The sequence below is a fragment of the Alligator sinensis genome, unplaced genomic scaffold, assembly GCF_000455745.1.
Source record: "Alligator sinensis unplaced genomic scaffold, ASM45574v1 scaffold659_1, whole genome shotgun sequence".
Lineage (NCBI taxonomy): Eukaryota > Metazoa > Chordata > Crocodylia > Alligatoridae > Alligator > Alligator sinensis.
The window spans coordinates 779738-790862 of record NW_005842265.1 but is presented as its reverse complement, the minus strand read 5'-3'; the positions used below and the strand labels follow the sequence as shown (position 1 = coordinate 790862).

General features: G+C 45.5%; 1 protein-coding gene across 6 annotated transcripts in view; it reads left to right on the top strand.

Annotated features, from left to right (window-relative positions):
• Positions 1-11125, top strand: part of TMTC1 (transmembrane and tetratricopeptide repeat containing 1) — a 257444-nt gene that overhangs the window by 182513 nt on the left and 63806 nt on the right. For all 6 annotated transcript variants that reach the window (XM_025209059.1, XM_025209058.1, XM_006027760.3 and 3 more), the window contains one exon: positions 953-1066. In XM_025209059.1, coding sequence (XP_025064844.1) covers positions 953-1066 — 114 coding nt within the window. The remainder of the gene's footprint in view (positions 1-952; positions 1067-11125) is intronic.

The window sequence follows — 11125 nt, the reverse complement described above, 5'->3', positions numbered from 1 at the left end:
CCTGCTGGCCCTTCTCCCTCCATCCTAGCACAGACCCCCAAAGAAGCCTACCTGAGACCAAGCAGTATTACAGGCAGCATGGGATGCAGCAGCAGTAGTGGGATGCAGCAGGATGCAGCAACAGCACATGGCTGAGGCAGCACTTTCTGCACAGTGCTGCACTTGGACACCAGGTGGCACTTCTGTTCTCTGTCTATAAGAGCTTTAGTCAATCTGTGACTGCTTAGTGTTTTTACTGGCAGGTAAAGCTTTTTAATGGAGTTTACTTATAGCCATTTTTAGCCTGATTTTTTTTTACTGGCAATCAGTAAATTTCCTGATAGTTGGCAACCCTGGTACTAGAGACCCAGTGCTCAGTCTTGGGTGGTAGACCATGATTAAGTGTGAGGCCCAAAACTGGATACAGTACTCTAGGTGAAGTCTCACTAATCCTGAATAAAGTGGAAAGATCGCTTCCCTTGATTTGCAAGTGACACTCCTGTTAATACAACCCAGTATGCTGTTGGCTTTTCTGCAGCAAGAGCACACTGTTGGCTCATTTAGTTTTTCATCTACTGTAACCTCCAGGTCCTTCTCTGCAGTACTGCAGCATTGCCATTCATTGCCCAATCTGTATTTGTGAATGCAATCATTCCATCCAAAGTGCAGGACTTTTCACTTATCCTTGTTGAATCTCATCCGATTGATTGCTGATCATTTGTCCAGTCTATCTGCATCTTAGCCCTGAACTCCAGGGCATCTGCAACTCCACCCAATTTGGTGTTATCTGAAGATATGTTAAGCATTCAGTCAATCCCCTCATCCAAAAGATTAATGAAGATGTTGAATAATGCCAGACATAGGACAGACCCCAGGGGAACCCCACAAATTGCAAAAGAGAGGGCATGAAGGAAAAGCTGAATCATTAGACTGGAACAGCTAACCTCTTTCAATTTTTGTTTCTCATTTCTAGTTCAGGAGTGAAGACTCTGCCCCATAATGCTAAGGTGCATTACAACTATGCCAATTTTCTGAAAGACCAGGGTCGTCACAATGAAGCCATCTACCACTATAAAACTGCCCTCAAGTAAGTTCCTTGAAGACTTTGTTATGCTTGTAATTTTCAATTGTTGTTTATTTAACTCTTTCTCTTCTTGCACATGAAGTGATATGTGTGTTCATTTCCCCCAACTGCCTCGTGGCAGTTTAAGTTTATCAGGTTGAAGACTCTTTGGCTCAGTGTTCATACATCATTATATGAGGTAACTTGGCCTCCCTCCAACTCTTTGTGTGCATGTTTTTTAATATAGGAGATATAAATAAGTTTCCATAGCTACACATTGAACAATGAGATGCCATATACTCAGCTGAGGGTTCTCTGGTAAGCAGGAGGTAGCTGTCATATGTTTGCAGGTTCCCAGACCATTTATCTTGGTAAATTATTAATGGTGCATGCCTGAAAAATGCCAAGTTTGTAACTATCTGAGGTAGAGTAATCATAACATTTAGAGCTTTACCTCTTCAAAAGATTATGCAAGCACTGACTAATTAATTAATCCTCAGAATAGTCTGATGAGATAGGTGTGTAGATAATATTGTCACCATTTTCCAAGTGGGGAAATCAAATCAACAAGGTAGACTGACTTGTCCAAAGCCACGTGATATGTTTGTGGCAGAGCTGAGATTATAACCTAAAAGCTGGCAACCACTCCTTGGTCCAATGCCAAAGGACTAATCATCGTCTTAGATATGTCATGGGCTAGGGGGCCTGCTCTTACCATACTCTGTTGAGCAGCTGCTCAGCCAGCTGACCACCCAGCTAGCAAGAAACCTCCTTCGGAGGCAGGGGACCACTGAAAGAGAAATGAACATGCACTTACACACACATTCACTCATCCATGCAGTCACTCATGGAACAGTGATAACAAAAAACTGAGAAAGGAAAAAAATGAGAGATGTAAAAGAGACAGCAAAAAGGAATGGGTGCAGTAGCTAGCAGAGGCTGGTGCAGGGGGACACAGGCAAAGAGGAGGTGTAATCAGTCAGGGCTTCTGACAAAATAGTCAGGAGTCTTTCCTTCCTGATCTGCTGCTTGTTTACACCCTTCATGGGAGCAAAAGGCAGAGTTTACATTTGTCCCATTAAACGGTATCTGCTGTATTGTCCTCTGGCAAAGCATGGATCCATATTGATTGCTCTATCCTGGTTCTCCTTGAATGGTACTTGCTGCACCCATGGCAAACTTAGAAAGGGGTCGGACACAAATGCATGAATTCTTAAATATGATAAGCAGTTCAAACCTAAGGCTGGAAGGCAACAGTTGTGTATATCTATCTTGACCTCCTTTATTATGCAGGACTACCTTACATTTACTAGAAGTAGAACAGCTTTTTTTAGAAGACTATCCAATCAGTCTTCAAAAATTGCACAGCCCTCAGTAATTTTTTGCTAGCGGTTAATTGGCCTCACTTAAAAATTTGCACATTGTATTTTGTAGCCTAATTTGTCTATGATCAACTTACAGCCGCTGTGTGTTATCACACCTTTCTTTGGCAGACTGAACTGCCCATTGTCAAATCTTTGTTTCCCATGTAGAAACTCACAGACTAGTGCATATCTGCCTGTATCTTAGGCAGTGTATGGTGTTTGCTGAAAGGAGATTTTACTCCACCATATGCCTCTAGCTCAGCAGCACCCATGTATCATAATTATGGTGCTGTCTTCTGCTCTGCAGTGTTTCAGTTATAAAGGAGTCTGTTTTTTGAACTGATTGCAAACATTTGTTAAATTTTATTACAAAGCCTGTGATGATATTGTTTATAAAACATCATAAGTATGCTCAGTGCCTGTGTGCCATGTAAAAAACTAGAAGCCTGCTTTCTCCCCCTCCCCTTTGCCCAAAGTTGCTAGATGTTGTTAGGAACTGGGGTTGTGTGACACCTCTGAAAAGCAGGCTACAGATGCCTCACCCTGCAGAGTTAACGTTCTTACCCTGCTAAAACAGGTAATTGGAAAAACAAGTGTGATTCAGTGTTTGGAATATAGGCTAAGAGTCAGGACTCCAAGGCTCTGTTCCTGACTCCATCGGGAAACTGATGCAGCACTTGAAGATCTGGCATGATGTGTTTATTTTGGCCAGCATCACTAAAGGAATGTCTGCACTGTATTTCTAGTGATACTGGGGGGCACCTGCTCTTGAGCATGTCCCACCCACCTGCTCCCACTCACATGCCAAACCCAGAAATGCAGCAGTAAAGCCAGTCAGGGGACACTGCCATAGCTGCTGTCATGCAAACGACAGTCTGGGATCTATGGGGATTCACTGCAATTCCAGGTTTGACATGTGCAACTGGGAGCAGGTGGGAAAGTGTGTGTTCAAAAGCCAGGGCCCCCACACAGCACCAAAAATATGCCCTTAGTGATACTGGCCAAACTAAATAAATTATCCCAGACCTTCAAATGTTGCATCTGTTTCCAAGGTTGGTACATGTAAATAGAAGAACGCGAGCAGGATGTTCTTGAAAGCAGGCTTCCCTGGGTACACCAGGGCCACGCTTACCCTCAGTGAGCTGGTCATGGTGGCAGGTTCAAAGAGACGTTCCCAAGTTATTTCTGGTTATTTTAATGCAGCAGGACACAAAGGTGTGGGTAACTGGTGAGGTTCACATTGGGAAGATATGGACACCTTTTAACTAAATGCCAGTTGTAGGTGCTACTGGTTTCCAACACTATCTCATGGTATTGGTCTCTAAGGGCATCTTTACATGTGCTCTGGGGTGTGTGCATCGGGGGGAAAGAGAGGTGTTTTAATTCGAGTTAAATTCATTCAAGTTTAATTTGGGAGCCACTTTAATTAAAACACCTGCAGCATCTCATGTATTCACTGCCCTGCACTTCAAAATGATGGTGGCAGGGGTGCTTGAACTAAAGCTCATTTGATGAACTTTAGTTAAAGTGCCCCCACCACCATTTTGAACATGGCGACACTGAATACACATGATGCAAAGACTGCTGGAGTGTTCTAATTAGATTCTGATTAAATTAATTGAGTCTGCTCTAACGTGTTCTAATTAGAACACGTCAGAGCAGGTGTCGGGCACATGTATAAGTGCCCCGAAGTACTACCCAGACCATCAGTGAGTGTTGGGCACAACACCTTCTTTAACCAGCCAGATAAAACCTCTAATCTACTTCTTTGACACTTTCCCCCAAACCTTTGACCTGTTTCCTTGACTCTTCCCCAGATCACCAGAATATTGCCCTCAGCTTTCAAGTAGGTACGGGGAGAAAAACAGCACTATTCAGGTTTGATAGAAAAAAACATAGTTGAGTGTCATCTGCAAACTGGTAGCACCTCAAAACCTGCCCAAGCTTTGCTCCTTTTTACTATGTGAATGTAAATGCTAAAGATAGGAGGAGAGATTCTCTTCTGGTGCAAGGTACTGGATCTCCATGAGCACTAGTGGAATTCTGACACTTTACATCAGCAGAGCATTTGACCTGTGAATATGGTGTCTTTGCTGGTGTAGTAGTTTAGTGTCCTGCCAGGTAGGGATCTGGATTAGTCTGGTATCTTGCCTGTCAGACTGTGAACACTACGCTCAGCCCGGGAGCTGGAGGAAGTAACTTATACTGTTTGTAGTCTTCCATAACAACAGCACTGTGAGGCTCGGGAAAAAGCCACTAGAAGGGAAGGCTGCCACACTGGAGTTTGAAAATCAGAAGTTTTTGAGTGGGGCGAATGAAAGAAGTGGCCATAGCATTCCAGCAACAGCCCCACAATTGCAGAAGCTCTTAATGTAATAAGGTGACCCAGGACTCTATGTGAAGCATAATGTACTACCATGAAAAATATTTAAGATATTACAGCCTCAGTTCCTTGCCCCTGGGTCAGAAAGACTTAGCCAGCCCCAAGGAGCACCAGGCAGCTCATGCCACCTCACAGCTGCAAGGGAGGCGGGGAGGCTCTGCTGAAAGCAGGATCAGGCCCCTCACTGCTTATGACTTCAGCAGGCTTCTGCAGCTGGCAGGATGCCCAGAAAGGGGCTGGTGTGCCCCATGAGCAGCATGGGGTGTTGGGCAGGGGCTGGGGGGGGAAGAGAGGGGAGGCTGGCCCTGCCCAACACCCCTAGCCTTCCCTCCTCGCCCAGCACCCTGCTCTGCCCATGGAGTAAGTCAGCCCCTTCCCAGGTGGCACCAGGCATCCTGCTGACCACAGGAGCCTGCTTAAGGCAGAAGCAGCAAGGGAACCAATCTTGCTTTCAAGGGAGCCTCCCAGCCTGCTGCATGGCTGGGGGGCGAGCTGCTGCTGGGCTGCCCTGAAGCCGTGTGGGGGCCTGGTCCTTCCCTCCGCAGCGACGGTGCCCTCCAACGCTGACTGGGCAGGCTGACAGCAGGCCTTGTGCTGCCCGAGCTCCCAGGAGGGTCCAGGCAGCACCACTTACATAAGTTGAGGTTGAATTTTAAGAGTAAAAAATTTGGCTTCAAATTTTGACTTATACACTGTGAAATATGGTAATATTAAAACTGTAATGCAAGGAGACCAAGGCACTCAAGAGTCATACAGCAAATCATTGGCAGTTGGGATTAGATCCCAGTAATCTCGATTTATCAGTGCTTTAACAATTTGATTCTATTCTGAATTTTAATGATACCTAGTGGTCCAAATTCTAAATTGGCCTAAAGCAGTGTAACTCCTTTGACTTCGGGCACCTAGTCAGTGGTCCAGAAGGATGTATTTTTCTAACAGTAAACCTGTAGGATAATATACTTTATTAATTAGCATGGAATCTTATTATATATTGCCTAATAGCAGCAGAAAATTTAATCTGAGACCAAATGTAGAACTATAAATGAACATTATCCTTTTTTTTTTTTTAAATGGTCCACTCTGTATGCATAAGTGTGCCAAATTTTCTCTTTAATGCCAGGTTCATAAACGAAAAAGTCTAACCTGGAGGTATGGCACTTTGAAGATAGCTCATGAGCTACCTATAAACCAAGTTTTATGAACAGCTGGTATTCTAAAATTGTAATAATAGGTTATAAACCTTTTCGCTTACCTTTAGTAAAACAGTAAAAACACAGGACTGTAATAGACCTCCTTGGCAGTTTGCCAGGCATGTTGTAGTGACCTCAGAAGAAATGTTGCTTTGCAAAAAAAATCCATAAATAAATAAAGGCCACAAAAACACTGTGAGGTAAATAGGTGGGGCAATTTACCCTTAAAGCTAATCTTAAAATACTTGCTGCTATTGCAGAATTGCTACTGTTGCTGGCTGTGCTCATGACCCCTGTTGCTGAGGATCAAATAACATTAGTGTTATTTGAGAGAAAATTTGTCTCATGTATGAAGGTGAGAACTCCAGGTCACTCTGTTGCATGTTGATATGCTGAATATTTACAAACTGCTAATGAAGCCTTTTTTTGTTGTTGTTGATTGCTACTGAGTTGCATTCTTCACCCTCCCCTGCACAAGCAGAGCATTGTTGATGTGACAGTTTTATTATTCATCAGAAATGAACCCATAGACAGTGGAATCTTAAAATGAACTTGAATAAACAGTAATGCTATCTCTTTAATAACTATTCTGGTGAAAGAGAAAGAGTTCAAATCTGAAACCTCTCCCCTCCCAATTAAAAAATTAAACTTCCAAAATGTATTCATTCCAGCCCGTGCATTTCTTTGGCTAAAAATGTGGAGGCAGGTTTTTCCAGCATGCTGTTTTTGCTAATTGAGTTATGCTTCACCCAAGCATTAGATTTTGTTTGAGCAAATCGAGTATGTGGATGCCTGGCCTGGCCTGACCTGCATGCAAAATCACGTTCTGTGTAATTCAAGCCAAATTCTGACACAGGCAAACACTTCAGCACCCAGAACTGACTGCTTAGACTATTAGGCATACAAATATGGAGGCTCTCTCTAAAAAATGTCCCTTTCTCAGTAGAACATGTTGTTGCTTTCAAATAAAGCCAGAAACAGGAGAATAAATATCTTTGGCTGAAGGAAGGCACAATGATCTTCAAATGGCAGACAACCAATTATGACTTTTGGGTGGACTTGCTATTGTGAGAACACTCTCAAACAAGACAGAAAAAGGTGGTGGGGAAAAAGGTAGACGTGGTAGTGGGGAGAGAGAAAGGAAGTCGTATCTGAAGGCACAGATTTAGTAAAGAATCCAGAGCTACTCTCCATGGTGCTGCAAAACCACATGAGAAATATGGACAGAGATACAACTTGACCCTCAAGGCATTTGTACACATGCTTTTGCCCGGCACTGCAGTGTATGCAGTTGTATAAGTGGTAAAATGAATATCAGCACTGAGAAAATGGCAGTGATGCACTTTTGAACTAAAACACATTGGAGGTGTTTTAGTTCAAAAGCGCACCACTGCCATTTTCTGTGCACTGATGTGAATTTTGCCGCTTATACAACTGCACTCGAAAAAACGTAGTGCACATCAGCTCGCATGCAGGATAGACTCGATTAATCGAGACTGCTCCAACTGACCAGATCTCCGACATGTCTCAGGACCAAAAGGTATGTGTATAAATGCCCTCATTGACTGTCTGAACTTAAATCATTTTATTATGTAGTGTTTGATACTATATAATTCAATATTAAGGGTCATCAATGAACATTCCATTGTGATTTTCTGTAGATACATACATGATGTATGTTTATATGTGTGTATGTGTATATTTATGTGCATATATATATGTGTATGCATACACATGCAATGGCCTGAAGCTTAGTAAGTGAAATTTAGGTTGGATGCTAGGAGGAACTTTTTTGACTATGAGGGTGGCCAAGCATTAGAACCTGCTAACTAGAGAAACTGTGTAATCTCCATCCTTGGAAATTTTCAAGAACAAATTTGACAGACGCTTGGTTGGGATGGTCTAGTTAGGTTTGATCCTGTCGTGAGCAGGGGCTGGACTAGAAGACCTTGTGAGGTCCCTTCCAGCCCTACTTTCCTAGAATCCCATAACCCTCCAATTGCATGTGTATAAAATACACACCAGCACATCTAAAATTTATATGTACCAATGCACTTGCAAACACATGCTTCTTTCTTTCCAACCTCCTCCCACCAGGAGAAGAAAGAGAGGAGTTTGCAAAGATCTTGAGAGCTTTTTTAAAGATCTTCACTGTTCCTTCACGAGATAATTTAGAAGCTTCAGGGCAGCAAGAAGGGGATACTCGAAGAGCTCTCCACTAGGAATTAAAACAGTAGTTCTCAACCTTTTTGGACTTGAGACACCCCTCTGTAGCGCCTGTGAATTGTGGCACCCAACTTCAAAAACTAATTTATCTATTGCAGTGCTTATCTCCTTGCAGGGCAGGGAGTGGAGGGAATTAACCAGGCCCACCCTGCTCTTATCTGCTTATCTTATCTGCTTGTCTCTTCACACCTCATTCATATCCTCATACCTCAAGTCAGCCTTCAAAGGATCTGATGGCACTCCAGGGGCCATGGCATCCAGGTTGGGAATTGCTGCTTTGGATGGAATAGTCATTCAGGGCAGTTTTAATTCTTTGGAAACTGAAAACATCAATGGAAATACGAGATTGTACTACTGTAGCAGACTATAGTATCTAGCAGGAAACATGCATGTAACTGCAGATGTAGTTGCAGGGCAGGGTGAGGGCAAGGAAGGCATTAGGTATATGCTACATCTACAATTCCTACCTCCCTACATTGAGAAGAAAGATGGTCTATAGCCGGTCAGCAACCCCCAGCACATGTGCCAAAGTGGCAGATGAGGCCATTTTGCTTGGCATGCCACAGCTGGCCAGGATCTGGGCAGGCACTTGCCAGCAGGCACAGAGCCCAGGCTGCTCACAGCAGGCAGCGGGGAGGCTGCAAGCAGCTGCATTGGGATCCATGGAGCCCTGAACTGGCTTATTGCTTGTGGCAGGTGCACTGCGTACACGCTTCGGGGTGGATAGCAGGGAAGGGACCAGGCCTACACTGCCACAACAAGGATTGGGCTCCTTATGGCTCCCCCACCATCCACCCCCAGCATGCCAAATCAAGGATGCATGTTTCTTTGGTGCTCTGCCCAAAAACACTGCCGACCCCTTGTCTATAACATTATTTGTGAAGGGTGGGAAATTACCCAGCTATACCTCTCCGTTTTTGCACCTCGCTTTAAAAATGAAACCCAGAGACCCAGGTTTCCTGGTAAGCTTTACCACACACTTACCCACTGGGTTTTTATATATTTTAAATCAACAGTATCTGGGGTTGTTTAAGCTTAGTTAAATTACACTCTCCTTGTAGTAAAAAAAAAAAAATCTTGTTCTCTCAGCCTTTTTTTTTTTTTTTAATACATTGCAAATGCCTTTCAGCATGGACTGCAGGTGGCCTTGGATACCATCTGTGATTTATTTCTGGAAGGAATTAAAATACCAACACCATTTGTTAGCCTGTTTTTACAGTGAGTTACAATGAGTACTGCTGTTCAAGTGTAATGGCCATGGCTGCAGTCACTCCCAGTGCCTTGCATGCCCTTATGGCATTTAGCTCAGGCACTTTGCAAGCAATCTTTGTAGCTCAGTGCTTGACAAAGCCCTGTTTAGAGAGAGTGCAATCACAGTCTGCATTCTTCAATATAAGTGTAACCCTGGGCACGACACTACATGTGCCCATCGGGGCGCACTCCACGCACCTGAATAATGGGATCCTGGGGTACCCGGTAGCCCGTAGCCCTGCCCAGCCCCCCTGGGAAGCTGCTGCAGTGCCCCCGAGCGGAGAGCCTCCCCTTATAATCAAGCACCCTTGCAGACCAGTTCTCAAACTATTTACAAGATTTAATTATTTACATCATAACAAATAATCATTAAATAAGCACATGGATATACTGTCTAATAAGCCCTCAAGAACTTATTTACACAGTCTCTCACTTGCACACGGTGTACTGGGGATCCCGTGTGCACTGCCTCTGGCAGGGTATCTCAGGGAGCTGCAGTTCCTGCAAGACAGCCTTCCTCTGCCTTTGCCCCCCTTCCCTGGTTCTGCTGTGAGCAGCGTCTGGGCTGCAGGCTATAGCAACCCCCCTACCCCACACAGCCTCACAGCCCCTGCAACTGCAGTCCCTCCCTGGGCTTTGCCTGCCCCTGGGGCCCCTCACCCCTCAGGGAAACTAGGGCAGAGTCCGGCAGTCCCCCGTTCCCCCGGCTCTGCTGTGCTCACCCAGCCACACGGCTGCAGTCAGGTCTCTTCAGACTTGGGTTCTCCACACCAGCAGTCCCTGCCTGCTCCTGCTGCTGCAGCTTCTCCACTGCTGCTCCTGCGGGCCTCTCTCAGGGGCTCTCCGAGGGACCACTGTGCTGAGACTCTCAATCCGGTCTCCAGCCTGTCCCTCAGCCCCCTCTCTCTCGTTTTCCCCCCGCGGGAAAAACTGCTCCCCCTTTTATCCAAGCCTCTCAGCCAATCCCAGCTCAGGGCCCTTCCTGGGCTTTTGCTAACGGCTCTCTTTCAAACTTTGCTGGGGTTACATCACCCCTCCCACTTCCAACAGGGCTGCTCCCAAACAGCTTCACTTGCTCTCAGAGCCTACAGCGTCCCCTCGGGGACAAACTGTCTCTCTGCCAGGCAGCTCTTCCCATTCTGTTCAGGTGGGTCCAGTTTTTAAAGGCTGCTACATCCTCCCCCGTGTCAAGGTTCGCTGTCCCAGTGAACCGGGCTGGATGCAGTCTCAATCCCTTAGTACTTCCACGGTGAAGAGATGGAGACCTCGCCGCTGACTCCTGGCACATCATATGTCAGCCGGGATACTCCTTTCCTTATTCAAATGGGCCGGGGTGTATTGAGCACTATCTCCTTGGAACTAACTTCTTCACTGCCATCAGGACTCCAACCCTGACCACGTGGGGACTCCAACTCCTGGTCCCAGTTAATATCGCCCTCCTGTTCCTCACCGGTGCTACCTGCAGCAGGATTTGATGCGACTTCTGTTGTATTCTGAGCCGGGCTACTACTCTGCCCGGGCTGAGGGGAACCCCCTGGGATGGGCCCCACACTGGGGTCCACGGGGTCCTCAGGCTCCAAGTGACGCCAGGCGACCCCAGTACCTAGGTCTAACCCTTCAGAATAGTCCTCTTCAGACTCACTATTGGGCTCGTGCCAGTGTCCAGTGA